Source organism: Platichthys flesus, chromosome 14, assembly GCF_949316205.1.
Source record: "Platichthys flesus chromosome 14, fPlaFle2.1, whole genome shotgun sequence".
NCBI lineage: Eukaryota > Metazoa > Chordata > Actinopteri > Pleuronectiformes > Pleuronectidae > Platichthys > Platichthys flesus.
In genome coordinates this window covers 16,104,269-16,125,137 of record NC_084958.1, presented here as the reverse complement: position 1 = coordinate 16,125,137, position 20,869 = coordinate 16,104,269, and the positions used below count along the sequence as shown (strand labels likewise).

The window sequence follows — 20,869 nt, the reverse complement described above, 5'->3', positions numbered from 1 at the left end:
AAGGAACAGAAAGTTATTTTGCCGGAGTTTGAGCGAACGCTTAAACTTTGTCGACAATAGAGCTGAAATGAAATGAACCTGGAATGGTTTTGACAATCAATTAATTGTCTGTATTCTCTGATTTGTGGATGGATTTAATTTGATTTCTTTTTTATGCCTTAATCTGAACATCTGAGTTTTGGACTGTTGGTCGGACTAATAAAACAATATGTAGATTTAATGATTGATCAGGTAAACTTCTCTACAATTAACTGGATGAGTAATGCACAGCACTCATAGTCAGATTTTATATTTTGATCGTTTAACAAAACTTAAATAGATTTCTCAGATATATGAAGCCTCTGCAGTGGCGGATCTAGGATTTTTCTAAATCTGGGGACACAGTTTACACCGGGGGGGGGGGGGGGGGGGGGGGGGGCAATTATACAAACCAACATTCATGCACAATCCCTGATTCAGAAAGGTGCATATTTAAGCCATTTCTTGTTTTGAATATATTTTCTAAAATTGTTCAAGCACATTGTGTCACCACACCTTACAATATGTAAATTCTGCCCCAATTCTTGGCCCAAGGCAGGGGTGGTCTATAGGGGTGGCACATGGGGGGCACCAGGGGGAGGCACCTGGCTGCTGTCAGTCTGACATTGTCTAACACTTTTGGATCACAGGGCTGTATGATTTGTGATGTGGAATCAGAGGAGAGACACTCCTCGCCACAGACCACACGTCGCTCCTCTTGCTATCAACACATTCAGTTATATATATTTTGAAGTATAAGCACATGGGATGTTGTCTGTAGCAATAATAGAAGTCGTGAAAGGCTGAAGACAACCCCTCGCAGGGCCCCTGGTCCCCCCCCCCCCCCCCCCCCCCCCCGAGCCGCCTCATTGTAGAAAAACAAAAAATACTAGACTCGCCCCTGTTTCCTGAAGGAAGAAACCACGCAGCCACAAGCCCAATCTGTTTCTAAAGGGAGGAATGGAGGTTTGAGCTGCCCCTCTGACCCTGAATGACAAACTGTATCACATGCTGCAGACAGAACGAGTGTCTGTGTCTCTGTCTGCTGCACACATAGCTGCATTTCATTAAAATCTCTCCCCTTAACTGCTAAATGTACACCCTGACAGCTGTCCTGATTCTTACAGCGGGCACTTTCATCATTGTTCCAATCCATTCTCTATGCGCTCGTATGGCCCTCCAGTTTGCATTACAATGGAGCGAGCAGAACCAACTCATTGAAATGAGGGTAAAGCGTATAATTTGGTGTGCCCGAATTGTCCTTTAGGCTTCATTTTAGGTTCCATTTTAACATTCATTTAGAGATGTGGACGCCGTTGGCTGAGATTCACCGTATTGGATTGAGAGAACTGTTCGTCTTTGGCAAAATCGCACAGAATTGTTGTATTGATGGGTTAGGGTTGGCCAATTTTACCTCCTGGGATTGGACTTCATTATCTGGGAAATTGTGTAGACGTTAGAGATATGTTGTGACATTATGTTGTAAGTTTTGATTATTCTGGCTGGTTACAGCTTGCGAATATTTTTTTTTTTTTTTCGGGACGCAGAGCGGATGAGTGTGTCTGTTGTGAAGGAAGAAGAAGACATTTCGGGCCCACCAGTGCAGTGGTCCATCTTTGAAAATGAAAACGGAGTGGTTTACAGCCGGATCATGGGTAGTAAATCTAAAGTAATAACCCTGAGTCTGTGTCAGTGAGGACAGGAACAGAACAAAAAAAAAGTAATTATGTGCAATGGAACAAGAAAAACAAGTCCAGCCAGCTGCCATTTCCCACTGGAAACGCTGCAGATTGATGCCAGTGTTTTCAGTTTCCAGAGGAACAGACAGAGTGGGTGGACAAATTAATAGAAACCGATACTCGGGGAAAAAAAAGCACTTTGAATTGAAAACGAGTATGAAACCCATCCAGGCCTGCAGCATGTGTGTGCATATTAAGTCCATGCCTTATTTCCAAATCACCACGGCCAAATGGTAAAACTCTCAATATGGCTAGGAGATGTTAGCTTGATATTTAGCGCTGTGGCGAAATGCTGTATCTCTACAGAGGGATTTTTCTAATCAGAGCAATGATTCCGAATAATCAGCCTTTAATTTGTGTTTTTTTGGATTTGAACAGCATCAACATTATTAAGCGTTTCAATAATGTTTTAGATAAATTGAATTATAGAACAGTTTGAGTTGAAATAGTTGAAATAATCAGACACTCTTGGGGTTTTACACACACACACACACACACACACACACAAACTGCAAAAATGTCACCAATCACACCTTATTTTCTTCTATTTTTTACTTAATGAAGTTGAACTAATTTTCATTTGCCTCTGTAATAAATGATATCTGCCTAAATGATCAGTCGTGGGTCAGTGTCTAATCACGACATTATATTAGTTTTTTTGCTTGAATCGCTCTGTCTTGGCCACAGAAACTAAAATAATTACAATTAGAGGGAACTGTCTTAAAAATCGCGACAACATGTCAATCATAGCGCTGGGTATTGTTAATTATTTCATAGTGATGGCTTCGCAACAGCAGGTTGTGGGTACTAATACTGTTTTTGGACATGTAAAAATACTTTTTTACCACTGCGTAAATCAGGTTTTTAATATAAAACTGCATAACATCAGCAAATCTGCAATCTCCTAGAGCTCTAAGAAAATCCCGACAGACAGGCCCAGTTAGCAAGTAGCTGGTCAACACTCATTAAGCATTTAGCAGCTGAAGAGCGAAGTGCATTGTCAGACGTGAAGCTCTCAAATCTTAGTCTTTCACCTCTTTTTTTCATCCTGAGATACTTGCGTTCTTTTGGGGGGAGTTTTTTTCCGCCTGCCTCTGACTGACTCGGACATTTACTCTCTCACATACGGTCCTTTGGATAATTACTGGAGAATATCCGGAGTTCCGTTCATGTCTGGAAGCGGCTCTAGACTAAACCCTCAGGAGAAGAAAGTGAAAAGTAGAGGGAAAAGTAATATATAAAACCACCAATGGAAACTGCATTAAATCACAAACTTTCCAATCCAATAACTTAGGATGAGTGTGAATCTTTCAGTAATTGACAGCTGTTGACAGCTGTGCACTCCGCGCCACAGACACATTTCGATTAGTTGGAAAAAGTCTCAAAAGTTCCAAAAATAACAGCGGATGAGACTCAAAGCTCAGCAGTGCATATTCACACAAACCTGTGAGGACGAGCAGGTAAACACAATGAAACGCTGACCTCAGAGTCGAGCCACATTTGAAGTAACACTGTAAAACCTCCTCAGCTAAATATATATTCCCGATCACAAAGCAGGAATTGATAATGCAGGCAGCCTCAGGATCACTTATATCCAGGGCCTAGTCCCAAGCTGAAGTAGGTGACCCGACGTGAGAAGCAAGAGCCTGAGAAGTGGAAAATGAATAAAAAGCCTTTCTCACTCTCCTGCGTCCTGATGGTTTTACCTGCCGAGAACACAGGAAGACGCCTGCTGCCGACGGTTAAACGTGGCGGTGGGTCCTTAATAGAACTGGCAGCCCCCTCGCGGGACTCATTAGGTTTGATGATTACTTCACACGATTGTGTAATGGCTGAGGTATATATGAGGCAATTTTTTTTGAACGGGCCCACTACTCTGGTGCTGCTGCGGTTTTCGCAAATTAAATCAGATTCCTGGTGAGGTTTCCCCCTTCGCCAGATTTGAACATCATTTAACATGGCTGGGAATCCTGCAGGGTGGAGGTTGGAGTCGATTTCCAGCTCCTGAACCCCTCACACAAACCGAGACTTAAGTTGTCAAGGAAAATCATGCTCCTCAAGACTGAACCACCGCTTCTTAGTTTATTATTAATTATATTATACTCACTTTAGCCAATCACCAAATCAATTTATGGTGACACTCCTTTAAGGGATTTACAATTTTGTGTGGTGTTTGTCATGTATTGTGAGTGTGAAGTGGAAAGTAGTTACTGATTATAAGGCACAGCACTAGAACACAGCTAATTGACTTTGCCTACGGGTTGCAAGATTTTTTTTATTATCGATGTTTTTAGATTTTTTTTTTTTTTTAAGTTAATTGGTAAATTATTTGTTTTAATTAAAGTTACAAAATAGGGAAAAGGTCCAAATTCAAAGATTTAGTTTTCAAATATATTGCGTTGTCATTGTAAATTATTAATTATTATCAATAGCTGACATGGATCTAAGACAGATTAAATTATTAAACCAACACACTTACACGTATTCAAACACACGCTATATCATGATATAAACTAAGACTGGGCGACAGCACTGTTCAAGGAACACTCAAGAGAACACTCAAATTCACAGTGTTTTATTGTCATATATACATCAGTATATCGATAATTTTCACGATAAATGTCCCATTATCATTTAATTTTTGTTCAAAGTCAGATTTGTTCCTTCTGAGTCAAAGGTTTCGGTTTTAAACTCTTATGATCAGAGACACACTTCACGAACAACAGTACAAATCTGAGGTAGATCAGTTATGTGTTAAACCTCACTGTGTTTCCGCACTGCATAAGCAATATAGTGAACTTTTGTTAGATCCCTGCAGATGAAATTATATTGTAGAATATTTAAATTTTTAATTTCTGAGCCCTAACATAAACTTAGTAACCAATTAAGTGAGTATGTAAACATAGCTGTATATACATTGGCCCTGCAATGGTCATAACGTTTATATTTTGAGTTTTATGTTGAAGGAGCGGTTACTTCAACTCTGTGGTCATTATGGAGTCTGTAGTTCATCGTCCAGAGTTCAGTCCCAATGCGAAGTGATGCGTGCCTTGGCGTCACGCACCAAACATGTGCTGATGTCATTTAACAAATGGTCCCCTGATGATCTGTGAAGAAATGCGACACTCGATAGCCTCTGCCTCCGAGGACACGTTACAGCCCAGAATCAAGGCGCCTTAATGCGTGTCCGTCACCTCGGACACCGAATGAATAGAGACCACACAAACCGCCCATAGTGGGAAAGCAGCCCATTTACTTATCGTGCATCGGTAATGTGAAGTTAAATGAAGCCGCTTTTCTGAAGGTGAAAACCAGCAGGATGAATGTATCCGTGTATGTGAAGGGAACCGTGCAGTTGTGTCTTTGCTTAACAGGCACTGCATTCAAATGAAAGCGATAGGAAAACACAGCGAGCAGGGAGAGTAAATCGGGACGTCAGGACGGACGCTGGATGATGTAAATTATCTGGTTAACAGCTCATGTTCCTCCAATAAAAATAATTTCTCACTACACGACACAAGACACATTGACTGGTAACCTAACAGCTGTGTGGCTGAAATACAAGGAGGGAATGGAGATGCTTATATTACTGGCAGATGTGAATACACAAGAGTTAGTGTTACAGGAGTTTGGTCCAACGATGATTTGAGCGAACTTTAGGAACGGTCTAATTTATGTCTGTGGCGTAATCACTCTGCCAATAAAATGTCAGACACTTATGAAAACGCACAATTTCCTTGAGCCCACGCTGACGTGCTCAGATGGCCTTTGTCCAACACACCAAAAAAATAGTCACTTTAGATATTCACATGAGAAAAGGAGAAGCAGCCAGTCCTCACGTGTTAAAAGCTCAATCAGAATCCATTTGGCATTTTCACAATTTCACAATTTTATGCGGTGTTATGTTTAACGCCGATATAAACATATAAAGAGAGGAAGCAGCTCCTCTGACTTCATGTTCCTCCCCACTCCTAAAAACCAAATCTACACTGGGCTGCTTATACAATTCAAATATGTTTCTCTGTGTCGACTACTTACCCCTCACTCGGATTAATGGTGTTTTGCTCAATTTGCATATATTTCTGAGTGAAAAGTCTTTGCTTTTGGCAAAAAAAGTGGCACTTTGCCTATTATGTCATGAGCCCTATTTGGATGGGATTAGTTTTTTTAGGGGGGGGGCAGATGTGAACAGATGTAATTGAAAATTGGGGCCATGTAAATTTTAGCCCCGTCGGAATCTTGCCGTGTCAGTTCCCGGGTCCAAATCGGAAGACCTCCTGCTTCCCATCAGAAATGATAAAAACCCACAGCCAGTCCCAATCGACAACCCTGAGATAGTTTACAAATAACGTGTCATTTTCCCTCAGGGGCGGAAAAAAGGGAAAAAAGACTTTCTGGCTTTCAACCCGACCTGAGATCGCTGCGGTCCAGATGCAACGTTTCATCTGCTGTTTTGTCTTTGTTTGAACAAGTCGCTGTCAGATGCGGGAATTATGTTTGATTATTACGATACATCTTTTTCTGTTGCGATGGCAGCACATGAATGGATTCCTGTAACGCTGGAGACTCGATTGCACGGATTTCTCCTCGTGGGCATGTTGTTCATTAACATCCCAGATGTTATGTATTAGCAGTTGCTTTATGTACATCTCGCCGGAAAGGCCTGTGCCCTGTGAAAGGGGCTATACAGTGAGTAAAAAGTTTTATATGGTGTCGATACAATTTCCGCCCCAGAAGGTGTGAACATCTACAAATTTGTTGTGTGCATGTGTGTGTGTGTGTGTGAGTTAATGCGGGGTAAATGTTGCCTGGCCAATTGTGGGTTTTCTCCTTGTAAAAATAAAAGCATAGTGCCTTAACGACAGAGCGAGCTGGAGGTGAGCAGTGTGTGCGTGGGCGTGTTTGTGGACAAAGAGCGTGGGGGGGGGGGGGCTGGAATTATGCGCAGCGGAGGCGAGAAGTGCGGCTTTCAGTCGATTTATGAAGAGGCTGATTGAAAGGAGAAACCAACGCTTTCCTGTGTCAGTGTCGAGCTGCTCTCTGCTCCTCTCCGGTGACCCCACTGCTCGACCAACTGCTCTGAGGTCAGCCTATTCATTTCAATGCCAAGCACAAACGGCGACTCGGCTCGGGTGAGGCATGCAGCTTGAATATTACCGAGTGACATCTCAGCCCCTCTCCCCTTCATTCGGCAGATTCTGTGTATTTGAATTTATTACAGGCTCCAACAAGGTATCGTCTATTACAATAATTCAGCTGAAATGATTAGTTGATTAGCCGGCGGAAAATTAATCCTCAACCACTTTGAACCGGTATTAGTCGCTCGAATCAAAATGCCAAACATTTTCAGCGTCTCTAACAGTGATTATGATGAAATAAGCAGCGCACACTGACTCATTTGAAGCATTTTCCACTAAAATCATGCACAAATACCCCTCCCTAATCAGAAACATGTATACTGGGCCGCTCTGGATGTTGCTCTGCTCTTACGACTGCTCTTAACTCTGATTAGAAATGTAGAAATCTCTGTTTCATCATGTGCAGCGCCAAGCAAACCACACAACCGCCTGCTCTCTGTTTTATAGGACTGACTGTTGGTCGGACAGAAACAGGCCTTTTGAGGATGTCAGTGTAAATTGAAAACTCGAATTCAAAATTGAAAAACTCAATTATTCATTAGTTTTTGCTTTTGGCAGATGATACATGTTGAGTCTTTTTAGGCAGATTTCATTAACTTCAACCATCTACACAAACAACTTTTACTTCTCTTTTCAACTTGTCTGCTCCTGGACTGGGCTCCTTCTGAAGCCTCCACACCTCCGCCGCCTCATTCTGCTTGACACTAACCTGGTTGTTCAGCAGGAGTCTTCTTTGTTCTTTGTTCCCTTCACTTAACTGAGGCTCTCTGCTCGTCCCTCTCCGTCTCTCCATGTCCATCTGCCCGCTGGCACTATCTTATCTCCAGCCTCAATCTTTTGGCCAGGAGCCGCTGAACACACCAACTGTTGTGTGTACTCAACTAGATAGCTTCGCACCTTTTCAGGGCTTACTGTTCTTTTTGGGCCCTTTGAGCTGCACTGAAGAACATTTCAACTTAAAAGCATGTTTTTTTTTCCCCAAGGTCTCCTTTTAAGTTTGTGCCATTAAAAGATAATAGAAGATTCTATAAGAAGTTATATTAATCCATCAACCCTCTTCTGAAAAAGGACCTGTTGACATTTGGCGCTTTCATTCACACGCTGCGACCCTGAACTCATCGTAACGTCACACGGACGAACTGCACGTGTGGACGCAAATGCCTGACTCAGTGGGACAGGACATTAAACAGACGTTACCGGTCTGTTGATTGTCTGGTGCAACTGGTCCAACTGTTGATGAAGCTGGTCATTGTCCAGATAATTCAAAGAGAGAGAGTTGATGTGTTGATGGTGTTTCCATCCTGCCTCCTGCTCGCTTTACCCCATCAACACATTGTAGTATTCCCAGTAGCTGAGAGCACGTCTGTTGTGAAAGGGGCTTTATGAAATATGTTTTAGGAAGTGAATCAAGCCGTAAGTGTGATGTAGTAGCTAACACTGGCTTATAGGAAGTAATCCAATGCTATCTTTCCCTAAAAGTCTGCAGAAAATATTACAAACTTTCAGTAAACTGCAGCTCGGTAATAATTCAGCAACTATTTTTCAGTCAGTTGTTCTTTTTGAAAGCTAAGAAGCAAAAAAACTCATAGACTAAAGCCTTGTTCTGATTCCAAATGCGAATATTAATGGTTCCACTGTGAGAAAAGCAAATTAATTTAGGTGGTGCACATTTAAATTTTGAAGATGTCTCTTTCGACTCTTTGAAGCAAATGTTTTATTTTTTACTATCTAATGACATTTGACCAAACTTTTCTTTTAGAAATATATTGATCATGAATGCTAGTGTTGTAGGGCTGCAAATAATTACAATTAATGAATTGCTTCAGGTTACTGTTTTGTTCTTAAAAGTAAAAACAGTTTTTACTTCTGGTCAACACATAAATCATATATAATATATTGTAAAATGTCCATCAAATCATACATTTATTTAGTCAGTTGTCATTTATGCCCAACCAAGAGTCTTAAACCCCAAATTATACATTTTACCATCACAGAAGAGCAATAGACAAAGAAAAATTCCCAATTGAACACAGTGGTTTTTGTGTCTTTAAAGGAAATTACCCTCTTTCAATCATCAGATCTTATTGATGAATAGTTTTAGCTGAAACACGTGTGTATAGTTGTAAAGCTCAGTTAAACTCTTAAATCCTGATAGTCGTACATCCCATCAGTTGATGAAACGCTGTCTGTTTGCTGCATGTGGTGTCGGCCCATCACCGTTTCTGGCTGTTGATGGCAACTCCTCTGCAACACTGGTGGAGCCAAGGAAATGACATCATGTCCCTGTTGGGCGGGAAAGCCCTGACAGGACCGACATGACAAAAGACTTCCTTGGGAACATCAGGGTGCACGAGGACAGAAGAAGAGTCTGGGGGCTGTATTTTCTGAGTTCCTGTAGATCCCGTCTCCCCCTTCTTACCCATCAACCATTTTCTGATGGTTGAAATTCTCACTCTGCCAAATGCAGGGCGTGGAGGCGGAGCAGAAAGTTCTCCAAATTGGTGGTTATTCAAAGGCGAATCATTGTGCTGGCGAGATGCGGCTCAACAGATCCACATCTCTATTTCACTTGTGGGTTTTCAGCAAACACTTGGACTTGGGCATTAGTTTTGTTTCAGTCTTACTTGATATGTATGTATGCGCTCTTTATCTCTCGCCTCTCTCTGTGTTGACAATTGAAAATAAATTAACATTCCTGGGCTTTATTTTTGTCTTCTCTAAGCCTGTGGAGAAAACTTGGAGGCGAACCCAGGAGGTCAGGCCATACTCACAGGCTGTCAATCCTCCGCGGTGACCCTCCCGCCCCCTTCCTTTCTCCCCCTCCCATTCTTCTCCTCCTCTTCTCTCCCTCTCCCTTCTATTTAGTCCCACTCGGCTTACAAACTCCCCAACTCCCCAACTCCCCCCCGTCTCCCACTCTCTCTTTCACCGGACTCCTCTCCAGCTTGAGTTGGGCAGACACAAGCTTTGTCAAAGGAGCCTCACATTCATTTTGCCGGCTGTTGCACTCAGCCTTGTATTTCATGTGAAGACATGTGGGCTGTCTCCGTCTATCCATTTATTTTAATTATGTTTTAATTGCTTGCCATCCTCCTCTAAATGCTTGCTTATTATTTCTATCAGGCTGATGTGAAAAATTTGCTGTGGACTGTGATTTTCTCCATTATCTTAACTGATGATAGATTTCTCTCCTCGGGTTTCCACCATGTACACGTTGGAGACAAAAGAAAAACAGATGTCGTGAATGTTTGCGTATCATTTTTCATTTCATTGCTCGATTTTTTTTTTTTCTCGCCTTGTTTCCAGAAAGACGTACTGTTAATAGGGAGAGAGAAAAATGAGCGAATATATATGTACTTTGCATTTTTTTTTTTCCGGGAGAGGAGCAGATGGAAAAGGGAAAAACTTTCTAAACGTCTGCGGTCTTCTCATGTATGTTACATGTTGCTGCACATTAGATGGAGTGTAGGTGGTGACAGTCATAGCTGCGTACTCTTTTTTTTGTACACGTCTGCGTCAGTGGAACATGATGATCATTTTGTGAAAATCGCTGGACGCGTTACAAGTGACCTCGATTCCCAGGCTCGAGGAGGGTGGAGGCTCGGTGTACATATCTCTGGAGGGGCCTCACTTTCCTCTTCAAATCATTTTCTGCTTGAGAACATCTTAGTTCCCCTCCCACAACAATCCTCTCCCCCATTTGTCCCCTGATGTGAAATTAAGATTTATGTGATAGTTCTTGTGCAAAAGCATCTTCATCTTAATCACATAATCCCTTTATCTCAAGTCCGGACCAATTCAGTGCAGAAAGTCCACCAAACAAAACAGTGATTTTAGGAAGATGAGCACGGCTGTGTCCTCCAGCGGCTTAGGAGAGAAAGGAGACGTGTTACTCAGCGGGGCGACGGCCCATCAGGAGAAAGAACCCTGGGGTGGCGAGGGCAGGACTTCCTCTGAGAGGCCTGGCAGGCTCTCGCCCCCTGGTGTCCGAGGGGGCTGAGTGGTTCAGAGGGCCCAGCAGGCCACAGGGGCCAGGGGATGTGCCCCCAACAGTTTCCAATCTCCTCCTGTCAACCACCATTATGGTTACCCCATGGCCCCCGTGGATGATAAATGGCTGAGGAAGAAGTCATATGTGTCTCTGGAGATTTGGTGCTCTGCCCAATATTGAACTGGTCAAAGTCTTGTTAGAAGACTTAAGAGCATGTGCAGCCTCAGTGGATGAGGTGTGAGGCTTCCCATAGAGGAGAGTACGAGAGCCCCCCCCCCTACAGTTCCCTCTTATCTGATCTGGTCAGGCGCCACTGGCAGATAAACAACTGGAAGACAAATAAAACCACGATTCCTATAAAGCCACCCAAGTTCAAGTGATAAATTATAAATAAGCCGTATGTGTGTTTCCTTGGCACAAACTGTGCTGCACGACCGCTCGACCAGAGTGACCTCAAATGAAAATAAATACTCCCAGGCTGCGTCAGACTCGCTGGAGATCCAGTGGGCTTTTATTCTAATGTTATGTCCCGGCCAGCCACTGGTTACGTATAGAATGAATCCAACAGTGACTTAAATTATTACTCAGCATGCTAATGTGGAAGCTTCCCATGTTTTGTGGGTTTTTCGTGTTGCCAAAAATATCCAAGCACATTAGTGAGGCCCGGAGAGTGATCAGAGCGGACTGCTCTGCTGCTCAGAGTTAGGTTCATTATAAAATAATCAGGGTGGCTGACGAGAGCTGCATTCAGAAACTGGAAACATTCACTCTCCGCTGCATAGCGGTGGCTACCAAGTGACTGATCCTGTGGACAGTGGGAATATGTGTGTGTCGCTGTGAGTGTGTGTGTGTGTGTTTATTGAGGAGATGCTGGATGGCAACCACAAGGGAATAAACAAAATGCAATATATCTGTGTGTGAGTGTGTGTGTGTGTGTGTGTGTGCTCGTGAGCCTCCTTTCTCTGCACATGTGTGTCCATGCCGTCAGGAGTGTGCATGTCCTGGCTATATGTCTGTGCAGGCATGCATATGAGAGTATTATGTGTGTTTGTGTGTGTGTGTTTGTGTGTGTTTTTGTGTGGCATTTCACATATGACACAACACATCCCTCCTCTGTGTTTGACTTTGGTAAGCAGCTTATCTGTCTGGGGTGCTAGTCTGTCCCAGGCTCTAACCTTTTGCAGCTTTCCGCAGACAAAGGACTGTTTTGCCATCCCTTGATAAGGAAGGAGACAAAAGTAGCTCACAAAGCAGCCGTGTCTCTAATGGCGTCCTGCGTGAACGTGTTGCCGGAGCGACAAGCTTTCTCCCGCGGGGATCTGGGAGTAAATGGGGAAGGTGGAACAGGGACGTGTGGAAGAACGAGGCAGAGTAAACACTCAGAGTGCTGAATAAGTGCCGAGGAGCAGGCACGCTATCTGCTTTGTTTTCGGTGCCCTCATAAACCTTTGAGGGGAATTTTTGGGGGATATTTGGGTGAAAAAATGCTTTTGTTTAGTCAATCAAACGGCAGCCAGGAGTTTTTGTTCTCATGGTGTTCAGATTTACACATGATTTATTTTATTGCAATGCACACAGCCAGAGGAGAAACAGAATCAGCAGCAGCAGGGGTCTAATGATTCTCCAAATCCACGGTTTGGTTCAGACCTTGATTTTGTGCCGGGGTTTGGTTTATACCTCGTTTTTTTCTTCTTATTTTACACTGCTCACTTGAATTTCGGGGTGATGATCCATCTGGAGCTCAGGAATCTGGCCAAATTAATTTTTTAATTTTTTGTGAACCGAGTCAAGCTTCACGACCTTTGAATAAACAGGTGAACATCTGTTTGTGCAGCTTCAGGGAGTCTGTGGACCGAGTCCTGCAGTGGGTCTTAAGTGGCACAGCTCAATAACTGCAGGTCACTTCTACAGTGTCAGAATGAAAAGCTGCAACCGGCACAACCAACTTCAAACAGGGGCTCTGCAATAGTATTTACCAAATAATATAGAATCAACTTATTATATCATATGTTCTAGTATAGACTGTGAAATGTATCTTGTGAGGGTTGTGTCGACAGTTTTGATCTCAGCTTCAGAATTGTTAGACTTCTAAACTGCAGCAAAGCTTCAGCTACGATGATGCAAATGATGTGCGTCCGTTTTCTAAATTTGTACACCCTCTCCTCTCTCTTTCTTCCAGATGAGAAGATGACTGGTGATGCTTCTCCAAGAACTACTGATCGTTGACACCGCTCCAGCGTTCTGCTCGCCCTCTGCAACACACTGAACGACTATTATTAGCCAACAGGCTCCAGGACTGTTTGCACGCAGCACACAATGGCCTCCGCACAGGGGAGGTGTCCAGTGCTCCACTGCCTCCTGCTCCTTCTCGTTTGCTTTCACTGTTCTCAAGGTGAGTTACCATGGAGGTGCTCAGCAGAAGTAGTTTTCATGTAATTTTGGTCCACCTTTCAAGAAGCCACTTATTATTCAGCTTTATAAATGCTGGGAATTTATAAGCAAATATTGTCGCTGCCACAAAAGAAGTGAAGAGCTGTTATGCAGCAAGGCTGCTGAGTTCTTCTTCTATGGGTTTACCCTTGGAGTTTGAAAAAGGTATTTCCATCAGGAGAAACTTCAGGGGTAAACAAATGAGAATCAGCGAATTAGAACAAAACTCATTTTATTATCAACAAGATGAATAGATTTCTGCACCTAGACCCTGGCGAGGAAAGCAGAAAATGAAGGAGACTTCCAGGACTAGCGCTGGTGGTGGTGATGAAGAGTTAGGACGTTTAACAAAAAGCATCTGGTCGGCGGGTGTGATGCGAGATGCAGATGTTCTGGTCCGGTGGTGCAGGGGTGGAGGTGGCTCATGCAGCGATCACAGGCTTGAACTGACAGCTGAATGACAGGGGAGAGAGGGCTTTTAAAAGTTAGACAGCTTGCAGGTGATTGGCTCAAGGCTTATGTGTCAGATTGTGATTGGATGAAAATGAGAATAAGCTGGTGAAGCCTAGAGACAGCAGGAACCGTGCTTAGGATTGAGGAGGCATGCGCAAGAATCCAAACTTTTGCCAAGCTTAATTTCAAATGAGATCATTGTTCTTGGTGATCCGATGAGAAAATGTCTTCAAATCCAGAGCAACACACATTGTTTCAGTATCCTTCCTCTAAAGCAGGAGCAGTGGCCCTTTCACTATCTGCAGTTTTAAACTGTACACCATTTTTTTAAGGCAATACTTAACTTTTGTGCACGTATATGACCCTAACCTCTCTTATGTGGTGGCTGTTACTGGGAAATAGTAGGTAGTTTTCCCAAAGTCATTATTGTCCAGGGCTGACGGTGGTATTGCCAGTCATGGTTTGCAAAGACCGCAAATCCTCCCTTCTGTTAAATTAATTAGGAAAATATGGCTGGTTGGGTGGTTTTTGTTTTGGTCGATCACAGGCAAGGGAGAAAAACTGACAATTTCTGTCTTTTCAATATCTTGTGCCATATCAATTATTCACTTTGAGATTGTTCTTCAAGACAAACACTTTGAGACAATTGTACTTTGTCTCATGCAAGCAGCTCTGGAGTAACAACAAAGGACTCCTTCAAATTTCCCTGCTAAATTAGGCTTCAGCTTTTCATGTATTAGCTCTCTCAACACAAAACTTCCTCTCAGACTTTATCTCATCCTCATTGTCAGAATATAGTCCTGTGAAGGCTGTTTGTTTGGCCATCAAACTCCACACAGGAGCGATACTTTCATCCAATCACAATCCTGCAACTCCTTCGAGGTTTAGCTGCATGTGGTCTCTGTCATTCCTGCAAGAAGATCCCTGCAAACTAGGAACATTGGTTTGTCGTCAACAAACAGTAATCACCTTGACCGTCAGCTGGACAGGCAGGCAGCTGGAGGGCACATCCTTGAAGGACGTTAGTCTATTATTTTTGTTACTTTCTTTTATCACAGCAAAATATAATTGCCCCCAATCTGTTTTTTTTCTTTCTCGTATTTCTGTGCTGCTATTTTTGTATTTATGAATTACCTTGTGGGCAGGATCACAGTGTATCGCAGGCTGCGTACGGCCCACAGGCCAGGTGTTCTGTTCCCCATCCCCACGCGAGAGGAACTTTGCTGCACCTTTTCTGCAAAGTGAGGTTTTTCTAACAGATTTCCTCTGTGCACTTAGAAGCACTGGAGCCGCAGAGAATTTATGCATTTTTTATTTGCGCCTAAATCTGATCCTTCTGATCAGTCAGCACCTGAAAGCATCAAAGGCAGGGCACTTGATTCAGTTCCAGACTGAGGCCCTGGGAAGGAACTTGGCGCCGCTTTTAATTGTCTGCAACGACATCCCAGAGCTCTTTTTTGTTTCCCTCCCTCGCTTTGGATTAGTACATTTGGCTATAATTACAAGTATTGTCACAAAACACTCCCGTCTGTTAAGGGCCCATCAAAACCACTGATGTTGGTATGTCTGCTTAATGATGATTATTACATTTTTCCCCTTTCAGTCCCATTGTACCAGAGAAACAAAGTAACCCCAAATCACATGCTAGTGTGCCAAGCATTGATTACAGATAGATGTTGAAGCACATCATTTTGCGGCGGGTGTAGTGCGGCTTCTTTTCAGTTTGAGTTTTGTCTTTTTCGCTCTCTCTCGCTGTTTTGTTCTGTGATAGATTTCTCCTCCAGTTTTATTCTAGGTCGGGATGCAGTGTACAATTTGTTAACAAAGACAGATTGCCATGGAACAGGCTATCGCAGCATTCTTTCAAGCTGAGATGCGTTGTTTTTTTGTAGATTAGCAATTTTAGATAATATAGAAGAGTCTTGCCGAGGCATTTGAAGAATAGCCCTCTGATTTACTGTGGCTCCGAAACTCAGTTGAATAGTCTTGCTGGCTTTCTTTAAGATGAATACTGCTTTGGTATGCAGAAAGTCCAGGTTTTGGGTTTCAGTTGATGTGAGGGCTCTCAGAATGCATATTTGCACATCCATCAATAAAGGAATGTGTGTGTGTGTGTGTGTGTGTGTCAGTCTGAAAACAATATCTGGTTCTATCCACACGCCACTCACCTTCAGCCTGTCCAGCCCTGAGGGCCTGCATGGCAGTGCTTATGATCTGCGTTTCCATCCGAGTCCCCGCAAGGAAAGCTCCCTACTTGATAATTACCTTCTGTCCCTCACCAGGAAAGAGTATAATCAGGTTATCATCCCCCCCACCCCCACACATTCCTCACATTTGAAATGCTAATTGACATGGCTAAAAAGAAAGTGATTTTTCTCTCTCCTGGTATTGACTTTCCCTTCAGTGGTAAGAATGAACTCCAGTCGGGTCTCTGTTTTGACAAACTTCATCGATCGGTGCAAAATGGAATGGAGGGAACTGCTGTATCGCGAAAAATTATACTTCAAGGACATAGTGGAATCAAGTCATCTTTTCTCATTAACTTAATGTAATTTGTAAGTTGTGTTGATTTCATGTTAATTCAACTGGCCTCATTTCATTTGTTAGATGACCTTAGAACTGCTGAGGTCTGTTGACTGGAAATAATGAATGAAGAACTTGTGAAGGATTCATGAGTTCATTGGATATACAAATTAATTTTCCCCAGGAATTGGGAGAGAGCTAAAAGAGGGTAAAAAGGAAGACAGAATTTTGTACGCACATTTGATAGGTGGTCAGAAACATGAATTAATGTGGATAGCACTGCTGCTCCATCCAGCTGCTGATGTGTAAATAAGTGTTTGCTATAGGTTTCATCGTATCGATTTTGAAAGGTTGATAAAAGATCACTAATTTGGTCTGAATGTCTCCAAGTGGCCAGGAATGGCCATTTTTTACAAGTTGAATTAAAGTTAATTAACTATTCTTTTTCCAATTACATGAGCAGCTGTAATCTCATTTCTCGCTGCACATGGCGCAGCAGCAGGGCACAATTAAGTTGGATATCAGTGACGTGTGATTACTTTTACACAAGGAGAGCTGCACACACACAGGCACCTTCAGCTTTCTTCACTTTTCCTGTCCATAGAAGGATTAGAATTATTCTTTTAAACCAGAAAAAAAAGAGATTTATTATAATCTTCTAAATATTTACCATTAACTTATAATGACACTCCTGTGAGATCTCAATAATCTCTTCAAAACCTCCTACAGATCTGTGCACAGAGAACCCTCCACTTTAATTAGCAGAGAGGAATAAGATTAATGTGATAACTACGCAGAAGACGTGGATTAAAAGACCGGGTATTTTAAATTCAGAGAAGGTTTAATTAAGTCCAGACCTTATAGAGTATCTAACAGAGGTGATACAGACGAGTGAAACACTTATGATAACATATATATATATATATATATATATATAATATACTGTATATAATGTCACTTTCATATGATGGGTTAAAGCTAGCAGTACTGAGTAAAGGAAGGATTTCACTTTAACTTCTTGGCATTTTGTCACCGCCATATTTGACAGCAGTTGTTGATGATGGACCGTAGTATGTGAGGGCAATTATTCTGTAGCCATGGTATATATGAGCAGTGTTGCAGACGAGGGCGTCTGACAGCAGTGAGAGTATGGGGTGCTTGGTTTTGTTCTTGAGGAGTTGTAGGATTTCTTTACTGACAAACCGCCCAAACTGCACATATATATTCACTGGTATTTCCAAGCCATACTGGTAACTCTCCAGTCGCCGGCCCCAGCATCACACTCCTTTTCTCTCGCTCACTTTCTATGCTCACAATTTACGCTCGGAACTGTCTCTCAAAGCTGCTGCACGACTCAAACTCCCCAAGCCGACTGCAGATCTTGCACACAGATGAGAAAACCAAACCGGATTTGTTTATTAACCTGCCACTGCTGCAACTTACCACCTAAGAAGAAAGTACTTTCTTTTTAATGAGAACATTTTCCGCACTGTACTTGTACTACATGAAATATCATATAATACAAAGGAAGCTTGACAAGCACACTTGTCTGCAGCTACCTATAGCTAATCACTTGTCAGAGCTTTCAGAGACAATGGCTGGCTGTCAAGTCGGAAGTAAATTGCTAAATACAAACAGGCAATATCCTATTCAGTAGGAGAGATAGAATGTGAGATCAGATGTAAGGAGAGATGTCATTTCCACCTTAATATCGTCTAATTGATGTCTATTTTGGGCTTTAAAGGGTCATCACGCTCGCCCTGACTGCACGCCACTGTCAGATACCTCGCTGAGGCGTCGCAGATTCAAAAATGACTGTTTTCTAGTTTTGTAGATGTATTTTTTTTTTGTGTTAATTAACAGTCGCAGTTAGTGCTACTACCAGTGACAAATGTGTTGCATTTATATCATGACTGCTGCATTATTGAAGTCAGCCTGTGTATCCTCGGTTAAGCACATCTAATAGAAAGCGGCAGCAGCAGTAGTTTGGGAGAGTAAACACTAAATGCAGAAATAGAATGAACAACAGTAACGCTGGATTGCCCGATTCATCATTTCCTGTGAACTTCTCGTTTGTAGAATGGGTTTGTGTTAATGAACATCTTAGGATATAATATACCTTTTAAATTAATACTGAGAAGCAGCAGAGGCCTCACGCTGGCATGTTCTGTATATGCTCCGTACATTCATTATTTTTATTCCATTTCTTCCACATCCTTGCGTCGTTACATAACACTTCATATAAAGTTATTCCCCTGCTAGGATAAAGTAGGTCACGTAGGTATCAGGTTTGTTTTAGATGTCTCAGACCGCCCAGTCTGCAGATCTGAAAGCAGATGACCCGATTCAAAGGCAGCGTCCACAAAGGCGGGCCAAGTGCACGGACGCCTACCTGCTGGGACAGAATGAGAGCTGTTATCATGATCCTTCAAAGTAAAGAGAGCCAGATTTAGGGGGCATTATATCGTGCAGTCAATGTCAACACTTTCAGTTGGCTGTTGTGTTGAAAGGATGGCGGGCACCTCGCTCCTCATATCTAAATATTGCACAAGGGGGGGGGGGGATGTAAAAGATTAAGTGGTTGGTGTTTGATGGCTGTGTCATATCTGCAGAGACGGGGATCAGAGTGAAGAGGCTGTGTTTGTTTAGGCACCACCAAGTGTTCCAGCGTGAGCAGACTGTGTGAATAAGAGACATTCAAATGCAGTTTTTATTAATGATCTAGTCAGACGACACGAGAATCACGTTTGAGGAAAGCGCAAAAAGCAGCGTGAGATTTCCTGAAAGATGTTCTCGTCTTCTTTTCCTGCTGCTCTGCAACACTTTGTAGGTTTTTTCGCTAATTCATGTTTGATTGTGAAATCTTCCCTGCTCCAGCGCACCAGCAGCAAAGGTTAACCACACGTCCCAGCACAACATTTGTCTCAAGAAAATGCCATACATTGTGCAATGGAAGACCCTCCCTTGTGCCACACTGGTATTTCCAGTCCTGTGGTTGAATGAATGGTTTGTGTGGGGGGGGAGCTTTTGTGCTCTAACTCCTCTCTGGCCCCGGGCCATACACATCCAGTCTGTCATCCATTGATATGCTTGGCTTGCCATTTTATAATTCATATTGAAAGCTGCGGGTCCACTGCAGTGAGATCATGAATTATCAGCTAAACCATGGGAGATTCACAGATGACTGGTCAGACTGGGAGCGGACAACAAGCACAAAGGAAGGGAAAACATCGGATACATCAGTCTTGCATGGAAATTCTGCCCAACTGAAACTATGTCGACAAATAAGGCAGTGGGTTCATCATCTGGATTGAATAGACTTCACCATTTAATTCCCCTACTGCTTATTTACTAATACAGTTTTGTCCCAATCCCTGAAGTTAGCGTGCGGCCATTCAATTTGTGTTAACGCATTGCCGCAGATATCTTTCTGTACATCGTCCCGGTACAATATGCTCTTTTAATAATATCCGAGGACCTGGGAAGTTTTGAATCATAAGAGAACTTGAAATTGAAATGAGCCAGTCCCATGAATCTCCGGGATCAGTTTTCACTCAGAGGAAATGAAATACAATATCACCCTTGATAGGCTCATCCCAGATTTATTGCAATAGCGATTTCCTGAGTGCATTTTTTTGGTAAAGCAAAAGCAGCAAGAAGACGTATCTGTCGAACATGCACACGTTAGAAAAACCTGTTTCCCCTTTAGGAGAGAGAGGGTGCTTCAGTGTGTGCTTGGCTGTGATTGTAAAAGTCGCTGTTATATGTCCAGCTGATGAACAATCACTTCATTTAATGGGCTAGGAGTTCCTGACAGTTTGATTTCTTTTTTGTTAAGCATGCTTTAAGTCTCACTCGCCCGCAGCATCTCAGAGCCGTTCGATTCACACCCCTTATGGTAACAAGTTGTATAAACACAGCACCAGAGGCCTACCTCACTCTTTCCTTTCTTAAAGGCTGTCTGCACTTGCTTTCTTTCTCCGGGGCAGCCTAATTCAAATAATAGATGAGTCCAGCGTGCGACCACAGAGTAGTTTACACCAGAATCTAAACTTTTGGATTTGCTCGGTGTAAGTCACTGCTTCACAGGAGGGTTCAGCTGTCATAACAAAGTAATGCGTTTAATCTTGAGAGGAAGCAGGAGGGTTTCAAATAAAATCAAGTCTGCACTTTAAAAAGATGTGGATTTTTTTTTTTTTTCTTCTTTTCTTCCTTTCCCTGTGTGTGGGAAGGTGAAGCCGACAGTATAAATCTGGTTTGCAGCAGGGACAAAATTATTTACAGGGTCAACAAGAACCTGTTAAGTTTTTGTGCGGTTAAGTGTTCACCAAGAACTTTAAAAATAGCTTGAAGGGCATGCCAGAGCTAATTTAATTTGACCAAAAAGCACAAGAGCTAAACAAACACGCAAAAACAAAAGCAGGCATATAATATTTAACACCAAAGGGAAGCTGGGCGGAGGCGATCAAAGCGAACTGTAGCTCTGGAAAAAGCACCTGAGGCCAGAGTGAAGCCAGACTTTGAAACACAAATGTCCGGGACTGACTGATGGATACGGTTTCACCATTGATCAGCTG

The 20,869-nt window shown here is 42.7% G+C and overlaps 1 protein-coding gene across 1 annotated transcript in view; it reads left to right on the top strand.

Moving 5' to 3' along the window:
* LOC133968822 (adhesion G protein-coupled receptor L2-like) overlaps positions 1-20,869 on the top strand; it is an 87,175-nt gene that overhangs the window by 7,830 nt on the left and 58,476 nt on the right. Inside the window, exon 2 of the mRNA XM_062405031.1 lies at positions 13,066-13,278. Within this exon, the coding sequence (XP_062261015.1) occupies positions 13,203-13,278 (76 nt within the window). The 5' untranslated portion in view covers positions 13,066-13,202. The remainder of the gene's footprint in view (positions 1-13,065; positions 13,279-20,869) is intronic.